General features: G+C 37.3%; 1 protein-coding gene across 1 annotated transcript in view; it reads right to left on the minus strand.

Moving 5' to 3' along the window:
- DNM3 (dynamin 3) overlaps positions 1-19,092 on the minus strand; it is a 545,828-nt gene that overhangs the window by 282,938 nt on the left and 243,798 nt on the right. The window contains exons 12-13 of the mRNA XM_089911124.1: positions 17,179-17,249; positions 5,568-5,619 (exon numbers count right to left, since the gene is read on the minus strand). Coding sequence (XP_089767250.1) covers positions 5,568-5,619; positions 17,179-17,249 — 123 coding nt within the window. The remainder of the gene's footprint in view (positions 1-5,567; positions 5,620-17,178; positions 17,250-19,092) is intronic.

The following is a 19,092-nucleotide window of genomic DNA, read 5'->3' on the forward strand; positions in this document are numbered from 1 at the left end:
GAAAACCATAATTCAAAAAGACACTCAGCCTTCGTTCTTTCTCATCTTTTGGAAGAATGAAGGGAATTCGAAAGTCCATGACTGACCACATGAAGCAGGGTTGCCTCACCCCAGCCCAATCTAGATGACTTGATTGAATTGCCATAGCAGGGTGAATTAAATTGTTATTATATTAAGCTACTGAAATCGATTGTTACTTGGTTAACCTCTCCTGACTAATGTCATGACTAGTACACTAATCAGAACCATTCATATCAATCCTTTATTTCAAACTGTCTTCAAAACTTTAACTCATCTGCTCTTTTGACCTTACATGCTGCTTCCCTGGAAAAACTTCAGCTCAGGGTATTAATTCCATTGTCTGCTTTCTTAGCTTTGTTCTACCTTCCAGCTGTGGAGTAGAAAAGCAATTCACAAGACCAAGAGGACTGGTACTACCTCAGTGGTCCAAACAATGTGCAGGACCTTCTACCAGTCCACCAATTTGACAACTTCCCCAGTGCTTCTTGAGCTCTTGGAAATATCTAATACTACTTGACCATTCCCTCTCTGAAACATTCTCTTCCCTGAGCTCTCATTCTACTACTGTCCAAGTTTTCCTACTTCTCTTATCACTTCTTAGACTCCTTTTCAGTTCCTCGTTCTGTCCCAACTCTTCTTTCTCTTTTATTCTTTAAATCCTACATTTCCTTCTATGCTTTCATCTTCTGGAGGTGATCTCATCTACTCCCATGGCTTCAACTACAATGTACACATTGACAACTGTAAAGCTTATATCTCCAGTCTAGACAAGTCTTGAACCTCAAACTCTACTGACATCTCCAATAGGCACAAAAAAATATATCTGAAACTGAAATCACCACTTCTTCTCCCACCTCCACTGAAATCTGCTCCTCCCTCATCTGTACTCCCTTTGTCAGTAGCCCTCCCTAGCCATAGCCTGGGAGAATGACTTAACACCCCCCACCCAACTCCACAACTATTTATAACTCTTTCCATCCTCTAAATATATTTTTGAACCTGTCTTTCTCCTAGATACCTCCTGCTATTGACATTTGTATTTTCTTACCTGAATTATTTCAGAAATGTCTTCACCAATTTCCATATATCTAGTTTTATTCTTCCAAATCATTTCATATGGCTAATACACAGATCTTTCCAACATATAAATCAGATGATACCCCTTCCCTACTGGAAATCTCTCAGTGGTTCCCTACTTTTGGAATAAATGGTTCTCTGTCTCTTCTGAACTCTAGGCACTTTCATCCAACTTCCCACTGGATATTTTTACTCCAGTCTTCCACAGTGACTATATTCAACATATCTACCCTTCCTCACTATGTTCCTTTCTCCATGAAGAGCACCACCATCTCATCTGTGCCTAAATCAGATGTCCGCACTGCATTGCTGACAATCCCCAGCGCTCTCCTCAACATCTAATTCATCACAATCCTTTAGATTCTTTCTACTTAATATCTCCTGAATTCATCAGCTTCTCCTCAAATCTAGTACAGAGAGCTTAGCTAGCCCAAATAATCATAACCTTTTGTCTGCAACAGCCTCCTAACTGTTAGGAGGTTAGACTCCTAGACTAGACTCCTAACTAGTCTACTTTTTCTAATCTCGTCCTCCCTTCAAAATCTTTCTCCACACTATAGGCAAAATGATCTTTCTAAAGTATTATTATGATTGCACTTAAAACCTTACAATGATACTCCACTGCTTTCACCATCACACACACAAAAAAAATAGCTTTGGGACTTCCCTAGTGGCACAGTGGTTAAGAATCTGCCTGCCAATGCAGGGGACATGGGTTCGAGCCCTGGTCCGGGAAGATCCCACATGCCGCAGAGCAACTAAGCCCATGTGCCACAACTACTGAGCCTGCACTCTAGAGCCCGCAAGCCACAACTACTGAGCCCACACGCCGCAACTACTGAAGCCCACACGCTCTAGGGCCCAAGTGCCGCAATTACTGAGCCCACATGCTGCAACTACCCCACGTGCCTAGAGCCTGTGCTCCACAACAAGAGAAGCCACTGCAATGAGAAGCTCATGCAGCACAACAAAGAGTAGCCCCCGCTCACCCCAACTAGAGAAAGCCCACGTGCAGCAACAAAGACCCAGCACAGCCAAAAAAATAAATAAATAAAATTTAAAAGAAATAGCTTTAATGGAGCTTACTGTCCTAGTGAAAGAAAACAAAAAATAATAAATAAACAAGATAGATAATAATGACAAGATTTGGGGGAGGAAAGGTGACTTTAGATTCAACAGTCAGGGCCAGCCTCTTACTGAAGTGATGTTTCAGTGAGGCCTGAAGTATCAGAAGGAGCTAACCTTGAAAAAGGCGACAGACTTCAATTACTTACCATAATTCCCACTGGGATGTGAGCTCCCTGACAGCAGAGCCCATGATTTATTCATCATTCTAACATCTATCAGTTTTTGACTCTCAAAAGTTTCAAATACACAAGTGATGAGTGAAGGGATGAATGAAGTTTATGTTGAAATTTCTGGGCAGTGCAACTTTAGGCTAATTGTGTGCTCACATTTTTTTCATACATTTGTTGACACCAGCACGTAGAACTTCTAAGCAGACAAATTTCTAGGCAGGTGAAAACAAATGGGGATTTAGACTTTAAGAAGGAATTTTTCTTTCTTCAAATTCTTCTAAAGTATTCAGAATAGATTCTGCACAGCCATCTCTTATAATCAGGAGCGCTAAGAGGATATCAGAATGGATGAAGCATTTGCTAGGATAGTGCAGAGTATCTTAACGCCACCAACCATTAAAGCTGACTGACATCAGTTAGCAGGCTGAGCTCCAAGGCTCCCTGTCTTTTGAGCTTCTTGATTTTTGAATACAAACCCAAATCAACCTCAGTTATTCAGATTCATAAAGAAAGGGGTTTCAAGTCATTATGGTTCATTTCTGCTAAGCAGAAAAAAACAATAAAGGATTCTTTAAAATATACTATATCATGTTTAATTATTGGATTTGGTTCTGAAAAATAAGATATTCAGGTTCATAACCTCTTACTTGCAAAGTGAAAGGTTAAAACAACAGCAACAACAGCAACAAATGTGGCAGCAAAACCTGACTTGATGTGAAAATATTTATGTCTTTCATTTAATCTACTTGGTGTGATTATCATTTGTTTCACTGCAGAAATACAATACATTTAATTACAGGGTGCTGCCTCTGACCCCACAGGAATACTGGGTAATATATAATATATGCAATATTTTTCTAAAATCCAGAAAGTTCTGACCTTCAAGGCACATCTGGCCCCAGAGGTTTTGGATAAGGGATCTGTATTCTATTATAACACTCACCCCAATTCTATTATCTTGAGTTATAAAACTTCCATAATGTATGGGCTTTGAAGTACTCAGTGAAAGTAAAGGCACAGAAACACATTAACATGATTTTAGCATTTGGAGGCAATATAATTGAAAACTGTTCTGAGTTTCCGTCCAGATCTGATTTAAAGTATGCATTTATGCCACTATACTATTGCTTTTCCAATAAGTATAAACTTCTATGAGCTAGAATTCTGACCATGAGGAAAGTTTTATAGGTAAATCCATTACACCACACCCAGGCTTAATCTGGCCATTGTAATCTACAGAATAATTGCCATAGCTTCTAATTTTCCCAAATGTTTCATTGTTCTCATTTAATAACTTTTATAATTTTCTTATACTCCATATTTTTTTTCTCCCCAAAGTTCCAAGAAGCAGCACCTACCTACCGTCTACTCTTTATAGGGCACGTATCTAGTACCCAGCTGCAAACCTCATGATGTAGGTTATTTCTGATTCTCACAATCACCGGGCAGAGATATTTTCTTCTTCCCATCACACAACTGGGCAAACTCAGGTTCAATTTGTCCAAGGCCACATGGCTACTACGTGACAGAGGAGAATTTGAACCCAGGAATATCTCGCTCCAAAATTTGTTTCTGCCAAAGCATCATGAGGAAAATAATTGACCCATCTTCCGATCTCATTCTCAAGTTGTGCATAGCTGGAAGAAAGATTTTAGGGCTGCCTCGCCCATGGTAGAAATGTATATAATTGCTTTTTTAATGCTAGTAATTTGACAATATCTTTATACTTCCATTAAGTGAAGATATAGCATCTGGTTTTAAAAGCTTCAACTCTAAAGCCATATAAAATGTCAATCAGTGTAATTTTACTTTTTATTATTTTAAAAAAATACAAATAATTGCTATTGGATAGTATCAACAGATATATCAAAATCAGTTGTTTAATATTCACCCACCTTTTAGAAGTGTCACCTACATTTATTGGAAATATTATCATAGAAGGGGAAGAGAAAGGCTTACACCTTATAACAACATAGCATAAAAGGATAGAGATGAAGGTCATTAATGATTTTAATTATTTTAAGGCCCATTAAAATTAGAGAAATATCAAAGCACCCACAGTGTTAAACATTTATTATTACAGCATTTTAGAATTTACTAGTTCATACCTTTCAATCACAGCAAGTTATTAGCAGTGAAGGGATGAACCCTCTTAAGAGGATTTTTATTTCAATGATAGGGTGTTATGGACAAGACAATCTAAGTTTAAAAAAATTAGTAGCAAGCGCTAGTTGAGTTAATCAGTTAAAGACAAACTGTGCCCTTGGGACGCTAAATGAAAAAGCAACAGTAAAGCTTACAGAACTTAGCTCGTACAATTTGCCTTGAAGGCGGAAGATTGGTTCCCTGAAATAGCAAAGAATTATATGCTTTAGTTCAGAAAAAAAGTTTTCAAAATAAAGTCTATTATTACCTCTTCTCCTTTCAAAACAATGGAAAAAATTTTAGAGCAGAGGTTTCAATTTGTTCAACAATTGTACCTCTGAATTAAAAAAAAAAACTATAAAACCATCATTGTTTTGACTTGAAAAGAAATAACAATGCAAATATTCATTATCACATAAAACATAAAAGAAACAGCAAACTGTCAGAGTTAATGCAATCTCTGCAGAGCGCTATTAGTCAGAGACAGCTGGCCAGCCCAAAACACAAAAACTTAAAAGATCAGATCTTCTTAGGAATTAACATCTTCATTAACCAACAGGATGTAGTGTGGCAGAGATTAAATCTTAAATCCCAAACTGCCTTCTTTATGAGCTGTCCCTTCACTGTTACCAAGCTGTGCAAATGTGTGAACTAGTCAGCAGCACCAGAAAGCTCATGCAACTACTCACCATATTTTAACCTTGAACTGACTCACAGATTCAATGTTAAATCAAATTTAGGGGTAATGTAAGCAAGCAAAGCAGGACACAAGGAGGCAAATTTGAAAAGCAGAGCAAATAGCAGAAAAGTTATTTAAAATAAATCAATAGGGTTAACTGCATAAAATAGCAAAAAAAAAAAAAAATGCAATTCACTCCAAAAACTTTAAAAGCAAAAACAAAACAAAAAGTTGCATTTCCAGCAAAATTTGCACATGATTAATTTGCATTTAAAAAAAGTCAATCAAGCAATTTAGTTCAAACTCTTTGGGACATGCGTGCTTTAATTCTTTTAAACAATTCCTACCTGATTTCCAATTGTGTTTTTCTTGTGAACCTGACTGCTCCTCTGCTGAGCACTGAGAAAAGCAAAGGAGAGAAGCACTGAAGAAAATCATAAGATTTTTTTCTGAGCACGTAACAGATACTAAAATAAATACAGGCATTAAAAATATATCAACAACTGAGGCAGAGCCAATATAAAAAATCCAGGTCAGTTTAATTCTGGAAGCAAAACCAACTCAATGGAACTTCTAGAACCAATTAGTAATCACAAATCAAAAATAATATACCACAGGAAGAAAACCTGTATTGCTGCATTAATAAGTCATGGTTAAGTATTAGTGATATCCCACAGGTATATAAGATTGTATTGAAAATTGACAGCACTTTTTGAGTATATGCCATGTTCTAAGTGGTTTACAGATATTAGTGATTTTATTTTAATTTTAACCCTGTGAGGTAATATTCATTCATTTTACAGATGGAGAGACTGAGTCACAGAGAAGCTGAGTGGCTTCCCCAAAATTACTCAGCTAACAAGTGCTGGTACTAGGTAGTCTAATTCCAGATCCCAAACTCATGATATCATCTAATCGCATTGCTCTGAATTCCACTATATTATGACAACCCTCATAGTGCATCGTCAGCTTGGACCCATCTCATCAATTCTAGACTCAAATATGTTTTCAACAACTCAACATTTCCACTTGGATGTCTAATGGGCATCTCAGACTTAATCTGTGAAAACTGAACTTGTGACATCCTCCCTAAATCCTGTTCCACCCACATTCTTTCCCTTTTTAATTAATGGCAATTCCATATTGCCAAGAGCTTAAGCCAAAGTCCTTGGTTCCTCTTTCTCTTACTTCCACATCAAATCGTCAGAAAATGCTATTGACTCTACTTCTCAAAATGTCTTTAAAATTCAACATCTTTGGGCTTCCCTGGTGGCGCAGTGGTTGAGAGTCCACCTGCCGATGCAGGGGACACGGGTTCGTGCCCCGGTCTGGGAAGATCCCACATGCCGCGGAGCGGCTGGGCCCGTGAGCCGTGGCCGCTGAGCCTGCGCATCCAGAGCCTGTGCTCCGCAACGGGAGAGGCCACAACAGTGAGAGGCCCGTGTACCGCAAAAAAAAAAAAAAAAATTCAACATCTTTTTATTCCATTGCTACTACCTTGTTCCAAGCCACCATTATCTCTCACTTGCACTGTTGTCATCACTTACTCTTTGGTCTCTTTGGTCTTACACGCTTGTCCCCCTAATGTCTATTCTCAACACAGAAGCCAGAGTGATCCTTTTTTTTTTTTTCCCCCGGTACGCGGGCCTCTCACTGTTGTGGCCTCTCCCATTGCTGAGTACAGGCTCCGGACGCGCAGGCTCAGCGGCCATGGCTCACGGGCCCAGCCGCTCCACGGCATGTGGGATTTTCCCGCACCGGGGCATGAACCCGTGTCCCCTGCATCGGCAGGCGGACTCTCAACCACTGCGCCACCAGGGAAGCCCCAGAGTGATCCTTTTAAAGGGGGGTTCCTGTCACTCTTCTGCTCAAAACCCTCTACTGCTATGCAATACAATTACACTCAGGGTAAAAGTCAAAATTCTTGCAATGGTCCACAAGGCCCTTAACCCCCACTCTCCACCTCTTTGACTCATCTCCTCCTATTCTCCACCTCTTTCATTCGAGAGGTCCAGCCATACTGATCTCCTTTTTTTTTGATCCCACCATGCATACTCCCACCTCAAAGCCTTTATGCCAGCTGCTCCATCAGCCTAAAAAATACACTTCCCCCATATATCTGCACGGCTCCCAACATCACCTCCTTCAAGTCTTTATTCCAATTTATCTTTTCAGTGAGACCTACCACGACCACCCTATTCAAAATTGAATCCCTCCCTTCCTCCAGGATTCTTATCCCCTTTATACTGTTCTGCTTTTCTCTATGGCATTTTTCACCTTCAAACAGACTATATAGTTTACTGATTTTTTGTGTGTTTATTATCTGCCTCCCTCCATTAGAATGAAAGCTCCTTGTGAGCAGGGGTTTTTGCCTGTTTCATTCACTGCTATAACCCCAGTGCGTAGAAACTACCTGGCACATAGTTGGCTTCAACAAATACCTGTTGAATGAGAAATCCGATGAGGGCGATACTATTATAACATAAGCACAGAGGGGATAAGAGCCAGATATCACCCCAACAATTTAACCCCAGAAATCTCAAGATTAGGCAATATGTTACTCTATCTCTCAAAAGATTGAAGGCTTTCTTTTGGTGAGTCCATGAGTAAACATATATCAATATAAGAAAATACAACTCATTTTGGTTATTCTGAGAAGACTAGCAATACTGAATCCTCTGATTGTTTAGTTGTTTATAGAAGCTGTTTTGGAGATTAATGAAATAGTCTAAAACAGATAAAAGATAGATTAAGGTTATCAATCAACTGTTTAAAGTAGTGGGATATTATAGCTCAACAGCACATCAGAAATCAATGTCACACTTAGTTGCTCAAAATGGCAATCTTTTATAATCTCCCATGATGTATTTAAGCTGCTTCCCTTTAAACTCATAAAAAAACTATATACTACCTTCAACTGAGGATGGGGAAGAGGTGGGTGCTAAAAGGCCACACTGTATTTCATTACTAAAGATATTTTGTGTCTCTTTCTTTTTCAATTTGCTAATTTCAGAGTTTAGCTTTTCTTCTCTCCTGGGTTCTTATTATTTTTCTAGTCTTTAGTTAAATGCTTAATTCCCTTAATTACTATAAAATTCATCTCTCTCCAACCTTTTCTCTGCATAATCCAAATCTACATTATTCAGGTTCTTGTGGTGAGGTTGTGAATGAGGTGAAGGTTGTGTCTGTGGCCAGGGGTCTGATGAGCCCACACTGCCCTCTGGCTGCCCACCATGCCCTGATACACAAAGTGTGCCTAAAGTACTACTCTTCCTGGGGCTTCAGATCCCATGCTTTCCTCTCTTCTAGGAAGAAATGGGAAAACTACTATTATAATGTGATCATGCCTTCTTCATGGATATGACCATCTCTCCCAAGCATCATACTTGTGTTTTAGAGGTTTTTTTGTGTTTTTTTTAAACAGGAACTATTTTAAAATAAATCACTGACTAGTAGTGGTAACTTCGAACTATGGCAGACTTACAGGTGTTTACTTTGAAGTAGGTGAACTACTGGGGACCCTCAAATTATGTATAGGTCCCCTTAAAATCATATAAAAGAAACTGAATATTAAGCAAAAAACACAGAGATTGAAGATGACTCCTTGTGCTACCTTAGGCAAAGAGTATGACCTAAATGGACCTTAGTTTCTTAGCTATAAAGTGTGTGTGTGTGTGTGTGTGCGTGTGTGTGTGTGTGTGTGTGGTGTGAAGAGTCAGAGAGACAGAGACAAGTGCTGGGGAAATTTTCTTAAGTTTCTTTTACATCTAAGATTCCTTGAGATGCAAAGTTACTCTCAGATGCTTGTGAAATCCACTAGGTGAAGAGATTTTCCACTGACACAGAATGCTCATCTACTAAATAATGCATATTTAGGATCTACCACTTGTAAGAATATGCAGGGAAAAAACAGATTTATTTTATAAGCCAATCTCAAATATTAGTGTTAGAACAAATACTAAATTACCTTTACTTTTCACCTAAAAAATAATCTTTTTTGCAGCAACTGTCCCCATAAATCCAAAGATACTGCTGTTAATGACGTATTTAGGTACTTAAAGTTACTCCATAAGTAACATAATAAAAAATAATCTGCCTAGATAGAAAACATCCTTTATCATAATTCTTAGGAATGCAATGATAACTGAACTGAAAATATTTCAAAATACTTATTTAAAAATGTGTTCACAGAAAACCATGTAAGGACTTGCAAGTTAATTTGAGTCTTTAGAGGTATTCTTGGTAATAGGTCCTTAACTGGTTTTATCTGCAATATTGTAAAACATACCTATATATAATGTTTTAATTTGACATAAGTCAAAACTTTTAGGGCACCAACTATCTGAAAGGAACTCTGTGGAACATATAAACATAAATAAGGTATGGTCCTTGTAAAAAGAGCCTAAAATTTATCTAGTGTGGGCAGTGACATACATACACAAAACACAAATAACAAAGGAATAAGCTCTAAAAGAATAAATATGTGAGGCTGTAATAGAAAGCCAAAAAAGCGCTTCTGTTTCAAATGTGGGATATAATTAACCCCATATCTGTGTGTACGTTATTAATCATATAAAATTCCTACTACACACAAGTCACTGCTGAAGAGTTCGCCAGAACATTAAAACACATAAAACCAAATTAGGTTAATTAGTTTAACGCTCTGAGACATAATGATTTTGAAATTATATAACAAAAGGTTTAAATTTTTATAAAAATAAGAGCACATTGAAAGACATTCAAAGAAAAATAATCCATGTTACGTCTTAGCTCAAAAATTTTTTTTGCATATTTGTGTCTATCCATGTCCATGTGCATATGCAATAAGACTATAATGACATAAGAATGTGCCAAGGGGTATGTGTGACCATTTATCAGATAAATCCTGTATATGGTAATTGCTCTGAATGTTCAGAGAAAAGAAAGATCATTTTGGTCTGATTTGATCTGAGATTTTCATAGAAAACTTGAAGAAAAGTAAAATTTTAATAGAGGAAGAAAATCAACCGCATTCCAAGAGAATGGAGTAGTATAAGCAAAGCCAGGAGGTAGAAAGCTGGGACATGTAGGGAAGTTGTGGAAAGTAAAACTATTATGAGAAAAATTGTATGACCATAGACTCAGGTTTGTATTCAATAAATGACCTTAAAAGCCACCTAGTACAATAACTCTATGTTAGGGCCAATTATGGAGAATTTGGTCATTATACTGAAGGCAGCAGAAAGTATTCAAAGATTCTAAGCCAGAAAACGGCATGATCAAAGAAGTGTTTTATTAAATATTACCTCCCTGAAATAGTCAGTGTCAACTCTGAACCAGGGAAGACAGGAAGCAGCCAGCCTTGACCCCCTCCCTCTGACTGCTGGGAGTCCTGCCCAGCCTTCAAAATCAAAGCAAGTACCATTTCTGAATTATGCCTTCTCAGAAACCTCCAGTTATCTCTCCTTCCCATGAACTCCGCTAGCTCTTGGTCTGTGCCTGTATTCTATAAACAGGATTGTGTTATACACAGGCCTCTAACTCCCCTCCAACAAGGTCTGCTGCTTGATGGCCAACGGTGTGTTGCATTAATCAGTACCTCTACCTCTCTCAGCACTGACATTACCTCGCGGTGTTTAGTTTCTTAAGAAATATTTATGAAATTGTATTTTGATACCAGGGTTATATACAACCAGATACTTAATGTTTATCTGCAATAGGAAATTTAAATAATTTAAAGAAGTGTGCCATAGACATGTGCTGCAGCAAGAGTATGGTACATTTAGGAATCCAAAAGTGGCCAGTCTGGCTACAGCACAGAGTTAGGGGGTGGGATAGAGAGGAATAGTAACAATAGAATAGGCTGAAGAGGTAAGCAAAAGACAGATTCTACAGGGCCTTGGAAACCACACTAGTGAGTTTACACTTTATTCTGAAAGTAATAGAATTCCAGAAGGAATGAAAAAGAACATGACAAGGGGCAAGGAGACCATTGTAGCAACCCACCCAAGAGAAGACTAACTTTAATAATAGCAATGATGATAGGAAGAAATAGAAAAAATTCCTCAAATATTATAGAGGTAGAATCATATGGACCTGTTAAAGATGTAAGGAAACAAAGGTGAGAGGAACAAGGAGTAAAGAATGACACTCAGGTTTCTGGTTTGAGCAACTGGGAGTTACCACCCACAGAGTGGGAACAATGGAGGAGGCATGAATTATAAAATCAGATGATGAGTTTAATTTGGGAATACTGGGTTGAGGCTTCCCTAGGATATACAAGTAGAGATTCCCAGTATGTAGCTGACTATGGTAACAGTCCAAGAAAAAGTCCTGGAATGGAGATCTAGATTTAGAGGCATCAAATAAAGCTGGTAACTGAAACCACTGTGGTGGGTAACACTATTGGACAGGGATAGTGCAGTGAGTGAGAAAAGAAAAGGGTCTACAGAAGAATACTGAAAAAAAGAAGTTCTTAAGCCATGATCAGAGGATAAAGAGCTCCAAAACAAAAACGAGAAGAAGTGGCTAGAGCAGAAAGAGGAAAGCCAGGAGACAATGGAGAGTTATTTCAGCAAAGGGATAGGATAGGTCTCTTCAACAAGGAGTGGTTAATGATGTCAAACAAAGGACTCAGAGCTGTCCATTGAATTAACTGTTCGCTCCTGGCCGAAAGCAGTCTCAGTAGAGTGGTGTGGTAGAAACAAGGCTACGGTGAGCCAAAAAGTAAAAGAGAAGTGAGAAAGAAGAAAGAGGAGTACTGACTCTAAGTCAAACCCAAGAGGACTCAAAGGAATCAAGAAAATGGAGTCCCTCAGAGATGCAGATTCCACGGCAAACGTCAGAGCGTACCTCTCCCTCTACTACTATGTTTAGTTTGTAGAGGAGACTTGAAATTAAAAGAAACGTCAGTTGCGCTATGATGGAGGAATTACTAGAAAAATGGCAACATACAGACTAAGGCAGTGGAAGAGAAAAGTCTATCCTTTATACTGTAGTGACAGAGCATTTTAAAAGCTGACTGTATATTCCTGAGCCCTGGGGTTTGTTTAGAAGGAGCTAACAGAGTTACCTCTTTTTTCTCTTCTTGAAGCCACCACTGTAGGTTACCACCAAGTTGTCAATAAAGTATAGCCTGCTAAAGGACCCAGAGCAATCAGCTGGATTCACCATATTCTAGAACTGTGCTGTCCAATACAGTCGCTGGTAGCCAGAAGTGGCAGTTTAAATTAAAATTTTAATTAATTAAAATTTAATTTTCATTTCTTCTGCTTTACTAGCCACATTTCAGCTACTCAATAGTCACATGTAGCTAGTGGCTACTGTATTGGACAGCATAGGTTATAAAATATTTCCATCATCTCAGAAAGTTCTATTAGACAGCACTGCTCTGGAGTAAAGAATCTCTTTTAGAATGTTTTTTTATATTACCCCAAGATTATAAACAGTTGCTGAGAGTCCCAAGAGTGCAACTTATCACATGTAGGCTTGGCTCCATCCAATCAGATTGAAGCCAAAGGAAGAAGAAAACTACATGATGTCGACTGCCCCTCTAGGATCTTTAGTGAAGTCTCAAGCTAAATGTTATGCAAGAAAACCCTACAGAACTTGGGGGCCTATAAAAGAAAGATGACTCATCTCCTAAGACTCATTTTAAGGATGAAGATAAAGTTCAAAACAACAGATTTGAGAATGAAAGAGAAAAGTGGAAGTCCACTTATTTTTAAAACAGTGCTTGAAACATTAGAATTTATAACTTATTTAAATAGATGATACTAACGAGGTCCTTGCAAGTTGCTCAAATCTATATTTCTACCAGTCCCGGTAGGAAACCAAGCATTTAATTCCTAAAATAGCGTATAAGGATCTTGCTATAATCTAATACCTAAGTTTTAATTCCTCAAGAGAGAGAACATTCTCATGTAAGAATAGGAACTAGATACACCATTGCAATGGAATATGATTATGTATTAAGGACACATAAAAAAAGAATGTAAAAAAAAAAAAAAGAATGTAAAGGTAAAGACCAAGATTGTTTTGGAATTTGGTGCCAAGGTTCACATATACTGCCTTTAGTAAAATGGTAACAGAGACATTCCAGAGGATCAGGAAAGAGATATAATGAATGCTACCACCCTTAGAATTTTCATGGTGCTCACATAACAAGAACTGAAATCTGCACACTATCATTTCAACTGTGAGAAAACAGGTGGGGAGACCTACTCAGCAGATTGAAAAACAGACTCGGTCTGCTGTTTGTGGCATAGACATGTTATTCTAACGGTGTGTATCTGGAGCCCATGTTTCTTAAACCACTGGACTGCAAAAATCTTAGTAACTCAGAAGGCAAACTGTGCCCATGAAAATGGAGAAGAGCACAAGAATTTGAAAGTCCATTCCCCAAGGCATTCAGCTAACAAGCCCGCCTTTCTGTTCAGACAACAGGATTACTGAGAAAGAGAGGAAGTGAATGAAGAATAATTAATTGGAATAGCTCGTTTTCTTAAATAACAAAAACTAATTATGTTGTGTTAAGAAAAATAGAATGTTGGGGTTTTTTTTTCACCAGGAAAGAATGACAAATTAAAATCCTTACATCATGAGGAAAGTTGACATTTCCTTCTGAAATACTAAACTTTTAGGTTCAGAAACTATATTACAATTGAAAAATCAAGCCTTCAGAAATTAAATTCCAAAGCAAGTCTATAGCAGCGCTTACTTGGACACATTACACATGGTACATATTTTACGGTCCATGTTTAACAAATAACTGGGAGATGAAAAAAAGTTTCACATATTCAACATGGCAGAATAAATTCTATAGCAAAAAGAAGAATTTTGAGTTGTTCTGAACACTACTCTGAGACATCACTTTCCATTAATCTAATTTTAGCAATTTGTATTCCTTTCTTTTTGGTAATTTTTAGAACAAAAAGTCATCCCAGTTGAAAAACAAACTACATGTGTAAAATACTCTATACATCACCATCCTATAAATCTGAGGGGTGGTCCTCCTCTTTCAGTAAATCTCTAAAAATCTCATGAAACTAATGCTTATTTTCCTCAACTCTAGACTTTAATTTTCTATCTTCAGAACTTAAAAATACTTACATAATTGTCTTCAAATATGGCTTGACTTTTCTTCCTTGATGGAAACAGCATTCCTGCCAACTTCAAAATTTATAGCTACAACCATATTTTTTTAATTTTTAAAAGCACAAAAAATACCACAACTCCTCAAAGTGATTTTGAAATGAACATTTCTTCATCATCATAATTATCCCATGTCAAATTGAAATGCACTCCAACTCAGCATACAAACAGAATGAACATTTACCTCTGAGTCTCAGTGCAGAATATTACATTTGGAGATAACATCAGCAACTAAAAAAGTCTTTCAGTGGCAATCATACTCCAGTCATTAAAAACGTCATAAATGAAGTAAAATGGTACATCTCGTAGAATCAAGTTCCCGTGTGTGTGTGTGTGTGTGTGTGTGTATGAGTGTGTACATATGGTACTTTCTCACTTTTACAGACTGCACCACAATTTTCAAAGGCACTTTCACATACTTCATTAATTTGATCTGCCAACAATCCTGAAAAGTATACGAGACAGGGATTTTTTATTATTCCATTTGACACAGCAATAAACTGACATACAGAGAGACTAAGTGGCCAAAACCCAAACCTCATCAGTGGCAAACCCTGGAAAAAGAATTCAGACTGTTGACTCCCAGACCAGTCCTTCAAAAGGAAGTTTAGGTGTGCAGTTTAAATTAGATGAGAAACGTGCAAAGTTGCTGGGTTTCTAAAGCAGTTTGAACAATGATTCTTTTTAGCCCCTTAGCATCATAAAGGTTCACAATCTATCTCACTGCTGGAAAAATGGGACTGTCACCTGGATTACAGAGAGGCTGTACCAAAAGGCTGTAATTGAAGTATTTTCATTTGCAAAATTATATGCCTTTGAAAACCTAGTCAACCTAATACTTTAGTTCAACAGTTTCTGAGGTAGAAAATATTAAAATTTACTGGAGAACATAAACTCTGGACCATTTATCTTTAAAAATAAGTAAAAGGATAATCTAGGGGGAAAATGTTTCAAGCAGAGTATAGGGGTGAAATTTAAATTTAGTGCTGGTTAAAAAACATGTTCAAAACTTGAATCTTTCCATACTGATTATGATTTTTTTCTCTGTTTCCTCCTTGAATCAGGATACCATAACAGGACAGTGCTGCAATATCCTTTTCACTTTTAAGTTACGGTGTCAAGTTTATATCTGCATCTGCTACATTTTTACAAAAATTGAACTGCCATTTGTAACCAATAAAAGTCAACATGATAGGCAGTATTCCTGGTTATTTCAAATGACTCAAGGATTTCTTTTTCTTTTAAATTCCTCAAAGAAACAAGTGAAGTAAATGGAGAATACATCAGTTTAAATTTTTACCTGCATTTCTCTATACTTTTCAAATTATTAGGCAAGCTCCTAAAAGACAATTTTTTTTCTTTTTCTTTTTCTTTCCCCCATAGCAACTAGAGCAGAGTTCGGAACAGGCCACAAGGATTTCACTGACTACACAGAAAACCAGGTAGAAATTCTCAGGTCTACCCTCCCAGGCCTAGGGACAAGAAGACACATCAGAGTCTAGGTTTCTTCCCACTGGTGATTTTGCAGAGGGAAATGAGCAGAACAGATGATGAGAGCCATGGGGGCTAGAAGACAGGGGAGCAGGTCTGTGTGAAATGGCTGTGGAGTAAATCCCTATCTAGAAGTTGGAGCGGGCAGTGCGGCTAAAACAGACAACTGTCTAAAGGAACATATTAATCACTAAGTTCTAACAATTTTACACATAAGTCACAGACAGAAAACAGTTGAAAAAACTAATGTACCAAAACCAAAAACTAGTGTACCACACAGTAGTAATAACTGCTGGATGCAAAATGTGTATACACTGTTCGTTAGGCTATGTTCAGAATGAGACAATTTTCTGTTGAATAACTGGGGCTTTCCTCTCTAAAACATGCCTATAAATTCCTCAGGCCACTGTTTAGTTTAGATCACATGATCTAGATATCTGTTTCTTCTAAGTCAAAATGTAAAACTAAGTCAGGCTAGTTTTACATTTTCTTGTGTCTCATTTTTTATTTGTCCCTATTCTTGAATACATAGTAAAGTAACAGTACATAGGCCTCTTTACCTTATTTTTTATATAAAATAAACTATATTTTATATACTTGAGGTTTGAACCACTTACATGCCACAGGTATATTTTAGAGTTAGAATCAAAATTCTTTAAAAGCAATAAAAAACTGATTCCACTAAAGGGCAGGAAAAACTGGTAAATTCAGGGTCTTGAAAATGTCACACAATAAATAACCAACCTTGAATACTTAAGCATAATGTTTACCTGACAATATCTGTGAATATACCAACAGAATATTAGAATATAACAGAACACATGTATGATAGAATAGCAATATATAGACAAGCTTATATAAAGTATATATACTTCATAGAAAAGAGAATGTTCATCCAAAAAGATTACATCTAAGTTCACAAAGGACAGTTTTTTTAAAAAATAGGCCACTATAGTCTGATTTAGGGATGGCCAAATAGCTTGTATCCTGTGAATTGCACTTGATATTTCAAATTTATGTGAGAAATTGTTCCCTAACATATTTTAAATGTGCATCTGTTACTGCTTATCTATGGGAGCTCAAGTACAAACTGCAGATCATCATCCAAAAACAAGGAGTATCTGAGCTATATATGATTTCACATGCTGTACAATAAAGAAGCCAACTCCTTTATTCAGAGAAAATGGCCCCATGGCCACGAGGCTCAGATCTCCTCAGTAGGTTGACTCAGGGTTAATCCTGACACAGAATGCTGGGGTTGTTGTAGAAATTCACATGTGTATTTGAGACAAACCAGCAGGAGGAATGCATGTGACAATCAAGGATTTCACGTACTTTGCGAAGCCAATGAAATCTTCGTGGTTGGTGTTGATGTAGGAGACTTGGATGTCGATCAACAGCAGTACCTATAAGTCCAAGAGAATCACTTCAGTGAAAACCCATCTTAAATATTCTCAAACACTAAATTCAGTAATAGCCTACAAATCATTTATCTTTATTTAATTTTAAAAAGGATGCTTCAAAAAAAATTTAAAAAAAAAGGATGCTTCAGTTAGAATGAAAAGTTGCATTAACTTTTTTCATTAGACTCTCATTTTTACTCTAAACTCAGAAACAAAAGATCTATGTGAAAAGTCTGAGTCCCACATGAAGACAACAGCATTATAGTTTATAAGCATGTACTTAACATGCTTACTTAACACAGAGCCAACTTAACACAGAACATAGAATTATTCTATTCCTCTAAAACGTAGGTGTAATGTTCAAAAGGACACATGTATAAAAATACATGTGGCACGAAGGCCATGGAGGAGCTGCTTAGAGCTTCCTGCTCCTGTAGACATCATATGTTGTTAGCCACAAAATAGCAATATCACCTCTTGTTTTTCCTCTTTCTATCTCTTTAAGCTACCTATAGGCAAGTAGGAGAAGTATCTCATCAACCAACTCAAAAAGGCAATATACAAATAAATAGAAAGCCTCCTTGAGATCAATAGGCTTCACTGAAGGTGAAATCTGAGTGCATCCAAGCATTCGTGGTAACAGTTCATTGGCACAGTCTATATAATGCCCCCCAGGAGGTGTGTCCTCAGGAAAGCCTTCCCTGATCCTCACCCCACACCCTCACCCAAGACCAAGTTGGATCATGCTATTACTCTCATATAGTCTATAAATCATGATAATATTTTTATGTATTATACCCTATACTTTTTCTTTGTGGTGTTTATCACAAATGTAATTAATTATTTATATTATATTTTGTTTGATGTTTTGCTTCCCTGCAAGACTGTAAGCTCCATGGAAGCAGAGATTATATTTATCTTGTTCACCACTTTATCCCCAGAACCTAGCATGATACACACAACGGGTGCCTGAGAATCATTTGTGGCTGTAAATTCTATGACTATCTACCAGTCTTGAAGAATAGTTTATTTTAAAGGGAGAAATTTATTCCCATATAATTAGTACATGGCCAAGTATTATTGTTTCTCACTCATTACCCAATGCTATGGTCTCTGAGACTTTGCTTTTGTGGCTAATCTCAGTTGGTCATCCGACCAAATCTTGCTGTGAGCCCCGAGGAGCCCTACCGAAAAAAAGACTAAATCACACCAAACCCATCCCCACTACCAACATAAAGCCAATGCCCAGGCACTACCTGGGTCAACAATATCATACTTGTATGAAAAACTTTCATATCATCAGATAATAGTTTTTTTTCTTCTCTTAATGAAGAAAACTGAAGAGTTGGGAGGAGCCATCACTATTAGATTATCTGTGGCATTGCCACTATTCTCCCTACAATAAATCCAGATTCTATTAAATTTTATACCCCAAAGCCATTTGGCTAGAAGTTTGGATCAATAAACCATAATATTTAAGCACAAATTAGTAGTTGCCACCATAAAGAGCAAAATATCTACATAATTCTCAACATTGCCAAAGGTTGTCGTGAATATCTTGGACGTTCACACACATTAACTTGGACTGCAGTACGGGGGAAAAGTGGAAGAAAAATAACAACTATGGCTGTTCTCATTCATATTCCTGGAAACTGGGAGTCTGTTTTCATCCTAGGAAAAGAGCCAGGTCGCATGTGGGGGATGAAAAGGAAAAAAGTACATTTTTTCTCTTTTTTTCACTCTCTCTCACTGCCTTTCTCACCCACAGTTATTGAAAATTTAGTTGAAGAAATGTAAAGCTACCCCTGGTAGCAGTTATCACCCACAAAGCCAACCATTTCAACAT

This window comes from Delphinapterus leucas, chromosome 1 (assembly GCF_059928025.1).
Source record: "Delphinapterus leucas isolate spDelLeu-1000000601 "Yukka" chromosome 1, BTC_Dleu_Yukka2, whole genome shotgun sequence".
Lineage (NCBI taxonomy): Eukaryota > Metazoa > Chordata > Mammalia > Artiodactyla > Monodontidae > Delphinapterus > Delphinapterus leucas.